Here is a 14,886-nt window from a genome sequence, read left to right on the forward strand (position 1 = left end):
AGTGGCACTTAGGATTTTCTGGGAGGGAGGGGGAGGAGTGGAGACGCGGTACTTCCCTGCTCCTCCTCCTCCCCCACAGAAAGTCCTAAGCCCCGCCAAACAGCTTTTGGCAGTGGGGGAAGCGTTGGGAGGGAGGGGAGGAGGTGGAGAAGTGGAACTTGAGCAATGGTCCCTTGTAAAGTCGCTGCTCTTCCACAGAATCTTACAAGCAGGCAGCCAGACAACGTTATAAGGGAGCATTGCACAACTTTAAACAAGCATGTTTCCTAATTGCGCAGGGACACAACATTGAAACAACATTAAGTGAGACAACGCTAAATGAGGAATTTCTGTACATCCTTTGGCACGCTTTCAAAGCTGCGATGCCTGGCATATTGTGAGGATGCACTGTTAGAAGCCGAGGGAGAGGCAAAGTTAGATTTATGACAAGAGGGTAGCAAGAGGGAAGTGGCAGTTGGATTAGGGTTTGAGTCTTGGTGAAGCACATTTGTTTCAGCACTTGCTATGAGTGTAAGTGGCCATGGCTTTTTTTATTAGGGTGGAAGACAGAAGGTAAGGGAAAGCAGCAACACCTGAAAGCAAGTAATTCACTGGAGGAAGGTATAGGATGTTTGGGAGAGGGTTAGGAAATCAGACGAAGGGAAAGACTCGCTTGGCAGGAGGGTTGGGATCTGAAAGGTTGCTGGGTACTTGTCAAGAAGTAGCTTGAGAGCTTAAAAGCTCCATCAGTCTGTGAATGTGTTAAGTCATCCACAGAATCTCAGCATTATAAGAGTTAAAAATAAGGTCTCTTACTGTATCAATCATGAGAAATGCCTGCTTCAGTGATGGATATGCATTTTGGATGTGTCTGCGCAGCTTTAGAAGGACACTGTTACTTGAGAAAGCTTCATCCATTCCTCTGATTGGGTTTACTCTACAACAGGAAAACATGGTTGACACAATGTTCTCATCTCTCATCCTCTTCTGAGTAGGGAGAAGATGTAAACTCATTAAGGCCAAAAGCTTAGTAGGACTCAAAAATATGCTCAGACATTTATATAGATAATAGGAATATCCCCAAAAGATTACTTGAAATACATTAAATCAACAATTATTTCAGTAGATGTAATTTTCCATCAAGTTCAAGTACACCTTGAACAAAAAAAATGTAATTTCCTACTTACCTGTGGTTTTTTCTTATAGGAAGTGTCTGTCCATTTTCATATGTCACAGGGTCCTGAAATTTCTCTAAAAATTGATGCCAGGCAATTTTACCTGTGGCTTTAAATCCAAATCTGGTCAAACAAGATGTAAGAACTGTTTAAAAATACTTCCTTTTGTAAATACTGCTATAACTACATTTTCCAGAGAGAATTTTGGCTTGTGACAGAAATTTATGCAATCTAGCCTGAGTTTACATAGCTTAAAATTTTACAAAAAGTATGTAGCAAATTTCAACAATAAAACAAGTTGGGCCAAATACCTTCTGAGTTCCACCAGTCTAACTGAAGAAACAACTAGACCTGATCAGAACTAGACTTGATCAGGTGGTTCTGGTTTTATCCAAGTTGAAAACCTTAAATTTAGAAGTGTTAGAATGCATTTATAAGGCATTAACACCAGATTCTGTCAACTTCACTCATGTTGAGTAGTATTTCACTCTGTGAATAATCCCTTTGAAATCAATGAGGGCTTGATTCTGCTCCCCTTGAAGTCAGTGGCATAGCTTCCAGATAACTTCAATGGTGCAGGATGAAGCCCTAAGTACGTGCAGCAAAACACATTACTAAATTAGATGGTGTCTTTTAAGCACCATTACCAACTGCCTTACTCATTTCAACCGAGTTTTAAATATCTATTTCTGAAGCCTGTTAGAATGGTGTTATGCTGTGTTTAAATCATGACTACCAAGGTGAGATTTAAACAACAACAAAATGTAATAAGGGATTAACAAGACAACAAATAGTGGAAAGACTTTTGTGGAGCTCCCACAAAAAACTCCATCCTCAGAAGTTCATTATGTTTATCAAGCTCAGCTACTGAAATTCCAAGTAGGAAGAATTACACCATCAGAACAATCATTCATTGCCTGATCAAAACCTGAGGGTAGAACAGTTTTTCTATCTGGTTCTTCTTAAAGCTGACTTTTTTCAAAAGTAACCCACTTACAGGTGTGACATACACACCGCGGTTCACTGGCTTGAGGGAAAGTTTATTTAAAAAACTGGGGGAAATAGCTTCATAATCATATTTGTCTGAAACAATAATCAGATATGAAATAACAGATTACCTTTAAAATTAAGACCCAGACAACTGGTATTTTCAACCCCTGAGATCTTTCCCAAGTCAAATTTCTGTGGTTCTATAAATCACTCAAAAGTACACTGCAGGGAACAATTCTGCATTGGAAACAAGCAAACAGATGGATCTTGGTCTGCATTATTGTTCCTGAGATCCTCACAGAGGCCCTTTCCATGTGTGTCCCTATCTTCAGCTACCTTAACAGCACCTCAGAGGGCAACTGCCATGGTGCCAGGGAGCTGGGGAGAGCACAGCATGGCAACTAGGGGCTAGAGCTGATACAGCAGCACAGGGCATCATCACGGATCCCTGAGGATCCACACAGTTTGACAGCAGGCTGCCTTTTCCACAGGATAGAGAATTTCCACTCCAACTAGATGATGTAGTAGAATCCCTGCAAAACAATCATCACTGAGATTGTCTCCCACAAAGCCTCCTCCCATGGGTTTTATCATGGGTGGGGATGAATGAGATCCAAGACATACTTAGCACCTGGAACTCCCACACACCTCAATGGGAACTGCACATGCTCAGCACTTCTCAGTACTGCGCTCTGCCTGACAACACGTGTCTTTTCCATTCTTAATTTTCATGGGTCAAATCCAGAAATCTTACATACGCAAAACAATCATTGAATTCACTGGGAGTAAAACCTGAGTCAAGACTTCAGGATTTTGTGATTCCAAAGCAATTCTATGACTAGTAGGAAATAGTTCTTATATAGCACTTTTCATTCATAGATCTCAAAGTGCTTTACAAAGAAGGTAAGAGGAAGTTAATCATCTTTGAGATGTGTTACCCCAAGGGTGCTCTATTGTAGGTCTGTCTGAGCCCCTGCACCTCTAATTGGAGATTGTAGGTAGCAGTGTCCATTCAGCCATTTGAGCTCATCCACTATCTTCTTAGAAAGGTCTTGAAAGTATCTAAAATCATCAGCTAGTGATAGAGGAGGGGGCATCATAGCCTCATCTGGTGATGACGAGGAAATGTTTGCTGGGGGCTAGCCTCCATTTTGAGCCTTTCCTCCTGTCCCTCAAAAGTTTTCTCCTCTGGTTCTGGGGTTCTGGACACCAAAGTTGTAGGAAAAAAATCTAGTGGACTCTCTGTGAGAGACACTGGATGCTCGAGAAGCATGGGGTCTGTACATTGCCCAAGGATTCAATATGGCCACTGGCGGTGCGGGGGGAATGCCTGGGTTGGGGGGTGCCCAGGGAGGACCTTACCAGGATTGAAGGGCGGCATAAGAGTGTAGTTGGGGAAGTCCCTGATATTGTGATGGTGGACCACAGTGAGAGGTCAGGGAAATAACATCATCCTGGTCACCGTCAGACTCCTCACTGGATAAGGGTAGTGCTGACCAGGGTGCTGACGGCAAGTGTCCCGGTGCCACTGGTGATTCTAGATGTTGAGACGTGCATGGTACTGGGGCCTCGCTACTGAGTAGTGGGGATTCTAGAGAGTCCCTGCTGTTTCTGGGTACCATGCTTCGAAGCGCTGGTGCTGTTGGTACCAACGTGGCTGACCATGCCGGGGAACCCCTCTGGCTGGCCAAGGACTCTGTTTGCAGGTTTGAAGCCCTTTTTTTCAAGTCTCTGCAGGGGGAATCTGTTGAGCTTTTTTGCAAGTCTATCCCTTTGGAGGCTGAAGGCTCCAGGGACAATGAGAAGCTTCAGCACCAGGGTCAGCCGGTGACCAAAGCACACCCTCCATCAGGAGAAGTTTTAACTTCAGCTCCCAGTTCATGCGAGATCTCACCTTTAGCTGGTGGCAGAAGGTGCACTTCTGTGGGATGCATGCCTCTTCAAGGCACCAGATCCAGTAGCAGAGGGACAATCTCACTGAAATTGGTTCCTTGCAGGAGAGGAAGCTTTTAAAACCAGGGGAATTGGTCATGCCCCTGGTGGAGATATCACCCCTTAAAGGCTAGGAATGCAGAAGAAAGTTTTTTTGTTTCTTCTTTCTTTATTTATTTTTGTAACTGGAAAAATGGAAACTCTAGACTACTAAATGCCCCTGCAAAGGTGATCCCCCACAAAAAGAGCGGGAAATATGACATAAAAAGTTCTCCCCCCCCCCTCCAACTGGAAAATGAAAACTTAACTATTAAAGGAAACTAAAAGACTATGAATAACTACTACTTATACTAATGATGCAGAGAAGGAAGAGACAACTGCTCGCTCATTTTGAGGCCAAAGGTGGCTGAGAAGGAACTGAGGGTGGTTCACTCGTGCAGTGCTAAATAGCCTTGAGGCAAACCACGAGGCAGAGAGGGTGCATGGGCAGGCCAAACGAACACTGCTACCTAACACCTCAGACTAGAAGCGCAGATACACTTACAATGGAGCACCCAGAGGGACATTACTCAAAGAAGTTCTCACCTTGTGCAGTAACAATGGTTCTTCAAGATGCGTGTCCCTGTGTGTGCTCCATGGTAGGTGTGCTTACATCCCTATGCTACTGATGGGAGAACTTCGGTAGCAGTGTCCTTTAGGCCCACATATGTGCTGTCTCTTCTTGGGCCCTGTCACAAGGCTAGTCAACACGCGCAGGTTAACCCCCCTCAATTCCTTCTCTACCAAAGAGTCATTGACAAGAACTGAGAAGTAGAGGGGAGGAGGGTGGTTTGTAGAGCACTCATAGGGACACATCTGAAAGAGTGAATCTGAGGAATCATCTGTAAGACAGTAGGATTGAGATATGAAAGTAGGCATCCTGAAGGTCGAGGGCCAAAAACAAGTCTCTCTGTTCCAACACTGGAATGATCACTGAGCTGGGTGTTGGGAGGTGCGTGGTTTGTGCTGGAGCTGCAGACTGAATTTTCTCTTCTTTTGTCCCAGTGTGTAGATGCCCAGTGAACACAGTGGCCCTAGAATCCTTCAGGATGTGAAGAGAAGCATCAGTCTTCTCTGCGAAGAGCTTAATGCCTTTGAACAGAAGGTCTTCCACAGTCGACTGTACCTCCTTCAGGAAGCCCAATAGATGGAGTCATGATGCACATCGTATCTCCATGGCCAGGGAGCTGGACCTGGCCACTGTGTCAGTTGTGTTGAGAGCAGACTCAACGTTGTCTTGGCTACTAGCTGTCCCTCTTGAATAACGGCCTTAAATTGCTCACAGTGCAACTCGGGCAGCTGCTCAATAAAATCATTCAGTTTTGAATAATTTATATAGTCATATTTCGCAGTCAGGGCTTGGTAATTGGTGATTTGAAACTGAAGAATGGACAAGGAGTATGCCTTCTTCTGACAAGGTACAAATGCTTCCAGTCCCTATTGTAGGGAGTGGACCTCTTCTGGTATTGGCGGCCATGGGAATGAAAAGCATCCATCACAAAGGAGTTGGGAGGAGGGTGGGAGAAGAGAAATTCAATATCCCTCACTGGGACATAATACTTTTTGTCCACTTGCTTGCAGGTAGGTACCACTGATGCTGGGGTTTGCCAAATGGGTTTTGCAGGGTTCAAAACGACCTCGTTAATAGGAGGGTGAATTTTAAGGATGAAGATGAACCAAGTATGTCAAGGAGACAATGGTGGGTGTCTTTGACTTCTTCTGGTTGCATCTGAAGAGTGTCTGCCACTCTCTTTGCTAGGTCTTCGAAGAGGTGAAAGTCATCAGCCATAGATGGTGGGGGAGGCATGATGGCCTCATCTGGGGAGGAGGAGGATATGGTTCTCGGTGTCACTGCTTCCTCAAGACCACCTTCCTGTTCCTCCATGATTACTTCTGGAGGTTCTGAAGCCCTGGATACCACAGCTGAAGGGATGTGCCTCAACGGCTTCATTTGGGGCTAGAATCTTGAGAGCCATGGTGGCAATATGCAGCTCAAAGATCCCAGTATGGCCACTGGGAGGATGGTGGCATAGTGGCGCCCAGGGGTGGCCATATAAAGATGGCGATGATGGGGCCATCTGAAGGTATGCTTGGGGCCCCTGTTGATATCGGGAGCTTGGGAGGAGTACTGTGATGCCACATCCTCCTGTTTGCTATCCAAGCCCTCACTGGAGAGCAGGGGAGTGTGGTAAGGAAGCAGGGAAGACTCCCATGCAGGGCAAAGACTCAGTGAGGCGGTCCTAGTACCATAAGGAGGTGCCTCCAGTGCATCAGGTACATGGAGGTCTCTTGAGTGCCAGAATTCCAGCAGTACCAACCAATTCATTGCCATTGGCAGTACCGTGGGGGACGGGGATCTTGCCCATACCGGTTGTTTTGGTGCTGGATGAGGTGTTGATGTTGGTACTGATGGAGCACTACATACCGGTAATGCCTTCTCAGCAGAGTGCTTCCTTCTGTCCTTGTCCCTCGGTGCCACTGACCTGGTGCCCATGCCCATTGGCTATGTAGGCTTGTCAATGATACCTGGGCTGAGACTGTCTTGGTGCTAATGGTACCAAGGACACCATGCATGCCGGAGATCATTAGCAGCTATCTTGGGGCTCACTGTGAGGCGTTCCCACTATCTTTTACGATGATTTATGAGAGGGGTCAGTAGTTTGTTTCTTCAACCCACAGTCTTTGGATGTTGAGGGCTGTGGGGAAGATTCGGGTCTGCCAAGTGATTTGTGGTGTGGGTCCAGAGAGGGTTGGAGAGCTGCCTCCATGAAGATGATCTTCTGCCTGAGCTTTCTATCCTTATGGGACCTGGGCCGGAGTTGCCGGCAAAGACCACACTTTTGTTGAATGTGCCCTTCCCCGAGGCAGCGTGTGCACTGGAAGTGCTTGTCTGCAACAGGGATCACCTCTTTGCAAGAGAGGCACTTCTTGAAGCCTGGTGAACAGGGCATAACCTGTTGGGGGAAGGGTCCCCCAAGGAGGAAAAAACAGGAAAAAATAAAGTCTCTCTTTTTTTTTTAAGGGAGAAAAGATAAGAAAAGAGAAAAAAAAACTACAACTAGTACTACAACTAAGTATTAGGAGGCTAACTATAGAAATGCAAAATGAAAAGTAATGGGCCTAACGGACTGTGAATAGCTCTGTTTCTAGCCAGGGGCAGCTGAGAAGAAACTGAGGGGGGTTAACCCGTGCGCGTTGAATAGCCTCGTGGTGCAGCACAAGTAGAGACAGTGCATGTGCAGGCCTAAAGGACACTGATCCGATCAGCAGCGCAGGAATGCTAGCACAGCTACAGTGCATCACCCATAGGGACACGACTTGAAGAAGAAGAAGTTTATCTTACAGATGGGAAACTGAAGCACAAAGAGGTAAAGTGACTTGCCCAAGGTCACCCAGCAGGCCAGTGACAGAGCTAGGAACAGAACCCAGTCTCCAGAGTCCCAGTACAGAGTTCTACCCCGTGGGCCTTATATATTAAACTAATTTTGTTTTTAAAAATGTCATAATTTTACAGGACTTTTAGAAATTCATCTTCCATTATGTCCTCTTTAATTACCTAGAATATAAACATTATTAAAAAGGGGACATTGTTTGATGAAGATTGTAATAGCACGAGTAAGGGTAAAACCAGATGATTTATGGTCCGTTAGTCATCCATTACAAAATGCCATATATTTAAGAGTGTTTAAGAATTTTTAAGCACCATTGCCTAGCATCTGGAATCTTTACAAAAATATTAAATCCTGGAAATCAGACACCAAGCTAACCAAAAAGAGTAGCTTAAAACTACAAACACTGTTGTCAGGACCAGGAAATATCTGCAACCAAATTGCCCTCACTCTTTCAAACAGATATTAAGTTCACTGAAAGCCTGACCAAGTAAGCATGGTTTCCATCATGACCTGAGTGAAGGCTGCCAAATTGAGGTCTGGCATCTCACCAGAGGAGCAAGTTGCATAAGAGAAAGCTCCACACTGGGAAAGTGCTCATTCTGGTCATGGAACATTTGGTCTTTGGAACAGACAACAAGAGTATCCTTCACTCATCCGTCTCCACCTGTCAAGGGACAGGCGTGGCAAAGACCCAAAATAAACATAAGACAAAAAAATATTATTCATGCAGGAAAATTAAAATGTGGTGGGATTCCTTTATTCAGTATAAATAGCTCTTCCTGTAATCTTTGTTCCATTCATTTTTATTTCTGATGCAAAGAAGTTTCAAAAGTAAAAATGCTGGGACACCGAATTTGTGTGAAATGTAGGGAATTTGGGACTAACACGAGTGATATCCTTTGAAATTAAGTAAATATGAATGGCGTGTCTACAATATATTTGATCTTGCTGAAAGGGCACATATTGTGAGAGATGAGTACTTAGGCAACAGGGTCCTTTACTGTTCAGGGTGAAATTCTAGCCCCATTAAAGTCAATGACAAAAACACCATTGCCATCAGTGGACCCAAGATTTCATTCCTGAGGTTTAAAACATGCAGATATCTAGAACAATCATAAAACATTGTCATGTGTTATCTATAAATAGTTCCCTGCCCCATCTAATGTGGGCAATTGTGATGGGGTGTCCACCCCACACAAATCCTGAGCAGATTAAAAAGGGACAATTAAATGTATTTGCTTCACCTGGAGGAGAGCCAGGGACAGATAAAGTCTAACTGAAGATGAAGCCCAGCTGGGGAGGGGCAAGCTGGACTTGTACAAAGCCAGGAAGTTGAGAGCGAGAGGCAGGTGAGGGATGAGCTCTGGGGTCACTGTCTAGAGAGAAAGGGAATTGGCCAGGGACCAGGAGGAGTTCTAGGAGGAAAGTAAGCCCTGGGATCCTGCCCTGAACTACAGAGTCAGGCAAGAAACCAAGCGTGGTGGAGTAGCCACTGGGAGGAAAGGAAGCTCAAGTTGGCAAATTCAGAAATGAGACAGGAGATAGAGAAGTGAGGCAGGAAGAAACCCAGGGAAATAGCAACAGGGTCTGAGATTGACTGGTTGCTATGCATAGGGTCCCTCAGCTGGAACCTGGAGTAATGGGTGGGCCTGAGTTACTCTGCCAGCCACTGGGAAAGTGGCCCTGCACCTGGACTTAGACCAGAAAGCTGCCTGGCAGGGCACATGGATAGCTTGTCTAATGGGACTTTGACCCTCAGAAGGGGAAGCCTAAATAGTGACAGTCATCTGGCCAGGTCATGAAGAGGGAGCACCCCAAATCCCAGAAAGAGAGAAAGCTCATTAAGTGAGAAACCAGTAGAAAGGAAGACCAGACCAGGCAAGAGCTGATCCCCAGATCCAGTCACAAGTTGTCCCAGTAGCGAGTGAACCCTATTACAACAATATTTAAATATCATTTTAATCTTTACATCATACAACATTCCCTATTAGTTATTGTTATATTCATTATCAGCCTACATGAAGCCATATATACATTACTACAGCAACATAACTATGAGAAAGCTCTGTGGTTGTTTTCACACTGGTGCATCTTTTGAACTACCTTATCTGAGAAATATCACCTGAAAGATATGGTATATGTAGGTTGGAATATTTCTGTTTATAGCATCATTAAAGTGACACTATATTTTGTCAACGTCTAGAGAAAACTCCAATGGAAAAAAAGCATGTAGAAATCTTTCCATTATGTGCTTGTGTTTAAGAGCAAGATTTACTTTAAGATTTAATACTAGCGAGTGACATGAACTGAAGAAACTATAATAGCAGTATTTTTTGACAAAGTAATAGTTGATCATTGTTATATCACATTGTGAATGACTAGAAGCAAATCAGATTTATCTGCTGAATGCACAAAGCAATATAGTTACTGCAGATGATACAGGACCTGCTGCTATAAAATGTATATCTGCGGTGAGGCCTTTAAAGTTAACTAGTGCATACAAGAAAAAAATCCAACGGATTATTTTCAGGGATGATCTTACTTTCATACAAATGAATTTAATTATATAAACTATGTTATGGAATCTTTAAATAGTAACACATGATCCGGTTCCTACTTTGCTCACATTCTCAGTAAGAACTGACTTGTGTGCCTTGCACCACTACTGAAGACTCAAGCAATCTCTGTTTTTGTTAAAGAGCTTGTTAAGAAGTTAAGTTGTTCTCCCCTTCCTCTTTGATTTTCCATATGCTCTTAGCACTGCTGCCAGTGAATATAGGCTATCTTCTGGCTAATTTCCTCTTGCGGGTCTTGGTCTCTGTGTATAAATGTGGGTCCAGATTGAACCAAAATACCAAAGAATGTACATATTCTGGCTTTAAATGAGAAATGTGGGTTTGGGCAGTTGGCTAGCTCCATTTGAACTCAAATCAGGTCCAAAGAAATTAGAATTTAACCTAACTCGGGTCCCTGAGGGCAAGCTGAGTCCCAAAAATCCTTTTCTGTCGATCTATATCATGCTTATCACCACAGTATCTGAATTTGGCCAAAATGCTGCAGTGTCTGGTTAACCTGAACTAGTACCTGGGTTTTAATATAGGAGCTGGCCTGATATGCCCTTCTCTCAGACCAATTTAGGTTCTAGTTTTGCAATGCCCTCCCCCACCCCCAAATTCAGACGAGTTTTGTCTTAATTGTATTTAAATTCAGTTGTCCAGAAGTGACATCACTACATCATCTAGCTCCCCAGCGTTCCTATAGTTAATCCTATAGTGATTACTGATGACACTACAAAGTCAATGTGGTTCGTATTAGTAAGTTCCATTGAAGGTATGCTGTACTTCATACTTCCATTTAACCCTTTAAACAGAAGTACATTTAAAAAGTGCAAGCTTGAAGCACACAAACATGGTAATAAAGTGGTAATACTGGTCGAGTTGCTCTTCCAGTAATTCACCTCATCCCTTGTTTCTGGGATAAAGTAAGTAGCACTTTTTTTACATTTAAAAGTAAGTTTCAAATGCCTTTTGCCAAGATGTAGCCCAGCAAAGATCAAAATCTTTTTCAGGAACCAGCAGCCACCAGCCTCTCAGTCAACACAGGTAACTGCCATTGGTGTCAAGGTACTATCATACTGCCCTCAATCCACAGTGGTTGTCCTAAATTTGATTAAAACCTATAAGCAAAATGTATGCTCTTCAGGGCAGAGACTGTCTTGAATTGTTGTCTTATATAATGCTGACCACATAGTTAATGTCTAACAAAGAAATAATTAATAAAAGTAATAATAATAATTAGTAATAATTATCTGAACCTAAAAGGCATTTTGGAAAAAAACAAATATTGAAATTTGAGTATTAGGTTCTGAACATGCCCAGGATTAAACTTTAGTTATTTTTCAGCTCTGATTATTTTTATACAGTAAATTCCTCTTAAAGTACCAGTATTTACCTGAATGAAAGTGAGAACCCTTCCCACTAGGAAACTACATATAAAATGACAAACAAATAGAAGGAAGGCAATTCTGAGTGAAGGCTGTCACTCAATTGTGCCTGCCTACCTTACTGCTGCAAACATGGCCCTCTGGCACAGTGGCTCTCAAACTTTTGCACTGGTGAGCCCTTTCACACAGCAAGCCTCTGAGTGCGACCCCTCTTATAAATTAAAAACTCTTTTTATATATTTAACACCATTATAAATGCTGGAGGCAAAGCGGGGCTTGGGGTGGAGGCTGACAGCTCATGACTCCCCCATGTATAACCTCGCAACCCCCTGAGGGGTCCCAACCCCCAGTTTGAGAACCCTTGATCTAGCTAGTTCTATCAGATTTTACATACCGTTCCACACACACTGCAACACAGGCACAAATGAGGCAAATTAACAAAGGAAGTCACAAAAAGCAATAATCAAGTTATGAGGTTGCAATGCTAAAAAATGTCTCTAAAGAAAACAATATGACTCTTACCTACTCATTAGCTCTTGAAAAGTTCCATTTGGTAAAGGAAATATAAAGCCATTTATGACTGACTTTAAGTAATCCAAAGACACAAATCCACTCTGACTGACATCAAATGCTCTGAAGGCTTTTTCAATGTCCTGATAGGCTGAGTGCAGCTGAAATGAATACAATTTACAGTGTTTTGTTCAGAAAAATCAAAGCTCATGAAGTTTTTAAAACAATAATGTATTTTTCACCAGACCTTTTCAAATGTTCTTCTCTGTAAACTGATCAAATAGATTACCATGGCAAGTGCTCACTGTCAGATGTTTAATTAATAGGCTCACTACAAAACAGTATTTCCCAATCACAGAGACTCAGGTGACAAGGTAGACAAGTTTCTCACAGAAAGATAGCACATATACTAACTCTACCTCAAAATTCAGGGCTAAAAATATTGGTGGATCTGCCTGTTTGATATATCTGTCTCAATAGACTTTTAAAGACATCCGTAGTGTAACTCAGTACCAAGCTCCTCTTTATTAAAATGGATCATAATGAATGCTAGAAAAAATGTTATAAGAAACAGAATGGTTAATATACCTGTTATACAAACATGTTGCACATTTCTTTGGTTATTCTTTTAGCTCACGGGCTGTTGCAAAGAAACTTGGGGAGTGTGGTTGTGCTTATGGGACTTACTGCAAATTTCAGCACGGATAATAAAACAGCAGGAAGATTGGTTTTATTCACCAAAAGTTCAGTCAGTATTGTTTGTTGAATAGTACAAACATTCCGTGGGCTTTCCATTACCCTTTTTGGTGCTTTACCCTACCTTTATCTAACCTGCTTACTGCTAAATGAAAACTGCAGACATCACAGGGCAGAGATAATGTATGGAGAGACCTCAGGAAGTCCAAAATAAATATCATGGGCTGATAGGGTTTACAGGGTGATTAGATGTACCCAGCCACCAACCCAGGCATCAATCTGTGTGGCTCAGGAGGACCTACCCTGACTTCAGAATCAAGAACTAAAGCAGAAAGAAGGTCAGGTGATGTCCCTGCAGCTTTAGTGCCTGCTGGCCTCCAGCCTGCTAGAACTCTCCAATCACTTCAATGCTGAAGAATTAGTTATAGGCTTGTATAGCTGGATTTGTACTAAAACACTAACTCTGGTCCATAGTCCCGTCCCTTTACTTTCACTATAGCCTTCTGAGAGTGGAGAGAGGTTCTTGAGGTCAAAGGACAGAACTGACTCTCAGGAGATTTGGATTATATTCCTCTATCCACAAAATAGGTAGAACATATGTATGGAAGTGGCAGTGCAAGATCCCCCATGTTGTCCCTCTACCATGCTCTGGAAGGATCCCCTCAAGGCATAAGGAGTTAATTCTCATTTAACCCTTAACCTCTGTGTTCAAACTTCCAGCATGGGTGCCATTTATGAGCTTCACACATATTGAACTAGGAACTGCACTTAGTCCACTAGCTTATTTCATGTAGCTCATGAAATAATTGCCAAATGATGACAACTTTTAATCATTACAGAGCTGGGTTGGGATTCAGGCAAGTGATCTAGCAGTGAGATCTAGCAATAGATTCACGTATGATTTGCCTGACCCATCCAGTTTCAATATTTTTATTTTGTTTTCATCTAGAAAAGTGGTGCTTTCCTAGGTATTTATATACATTTTTTAAAGCTATGAACCTGGCAAACAAGATATGAACCTTTAGAAAGTGCTATGAAAAACAAAACTGCCATTTCTGTTAAGGGCTTTTTTAAAAAAACAACACAATTATTATTAAGTTGTATGTTGAACACCAAAACTTTCTGTGTAATCTCCTTTCTGTGTGACGCCTGGCTCAACCCCTTCATGTTTCAGAGTATTCAGACACATTAAGGACTCTCTTACCTTTTTCCTAAAAGCCATCTCAATGTCATCTAGTGAGCATTCTATCAAACTACCCTCAGCTGGTGAAGTCTGTAGTGACCGCTTATTCTGTTTTGGCATCTTGTCTTGTGTCTCTTCCCAGTTCAGTGCTGGTAAGGAAAAGTTCATTTTAGAGAAGTCACTGCTATTGGCATCTTCACAGAAATAAAAGTAACTGGATTTCTTTTTGAAGACCATTTCTTGTTAAATCATTAGAGAAGTCTTTATGTAAAATATTAAGATAAGCCCAAAATACGACTGATTTATATTTCTCAGACTGGATTTCTAGGGAAGAATAATAGGCACAAAGCTAGCGTTTATAATAGTGCTTTTTATCTTCACTTTTCTTTAGGAGAATTAATTCATGAAGCTTACAATCTTAACAAATATTCTTATTTGCATGTAATATCACAGAGTATTCTGATAGTTTTATCTCTTTACCAATACTGTTACAGAGCAATTAGGCCCTTGAAAACACATTTTCAGCATATGGATGACAACCCACCCACAGACAGCAAACATCTCGGACAGCAAACATGCCTGCTAACTTTGAAAGACACTGGTTTCTCTTGACTGCTCCCTTTGTTTCTTTCACATATTCCTAAATTTGAGCTCTTTCATACTGCCCACAGCCCTTGAAAGAGCCTTTAGTTAATATATGCCAAGTGCCCTCCCCATCAAAAAATTCTCCTGTGAAGCTTTCGAGCTAGAACAATCACCATCCCACTTTGTGCTTTCTCTGAACTGAATTGTGCGCTATATTATCCACATTGTGCTTTTAGAATGTATATTCTTCAAGGCAAGAGCTCTGCTATATGTCTGGCATATTTTCATCATTGTATAGCACCAAGTGTGATCACTGTGCTAGACATGGCCCAGATTCTGACACCTCTTCTCACACTGAGTAGCATCTTACTCCTGGAGTACTCCATTTCAATAGGACAACTCATGAAGTAAGGTGCTATTCAACATGAGCAAAAGTATCAGAATCTGGCCATAAATAAAAGT

At 42.5% G+C, this 14,886-nt stretch overlaps 1 protein-coding gene across 1 annotated transcript in view; it reads right to left on the bottom strand.

Annotated features, from left to right (window-relative positions):
- Positions 1-14,886, bottom strand: part of EFCAB6 (EF-hand calcium binding domain 6) — a 156,771-nt gene that overhangs the window by 89,010 nt on the left and 52,875 nt on the right. The window contains exons 9-12 of the mRNA XM_050936394.1: positions 13,861-13,988; positions 11,973-12,121; positions 1,167-1,277; positions 796-916 (exon numbers count right to left, since the gene is read on the bottom strand). Of these exons, the coding sequence (XP_050792351.1) occupies positions 796-916; positions 1,167-1,277; positions 11,973-12,121; positions 13,861-13,988 (509 nt within the window). The remainder of the gene's footprint in view (positions 1-795; positions 917-1,166; positions 1,278-11,972; positions 12,122-13,860; positions 13,989-14,886) is intronic.

This window comes from Gopherus flavomarginatus, chromosome 1 (genome assembly GCF_025201925.1).
Source record: "Gopherus flavomarginatus isolate rGopFla2 chromosome 1, rGopFla2.mat.asm, whole genome shotgun sequence".
Lineage (NCBI taxonomy): Eukaryota > Metazoa > Chordata > Testudines > Testudinidae > Gopherus > Gopherus flavomarginatus.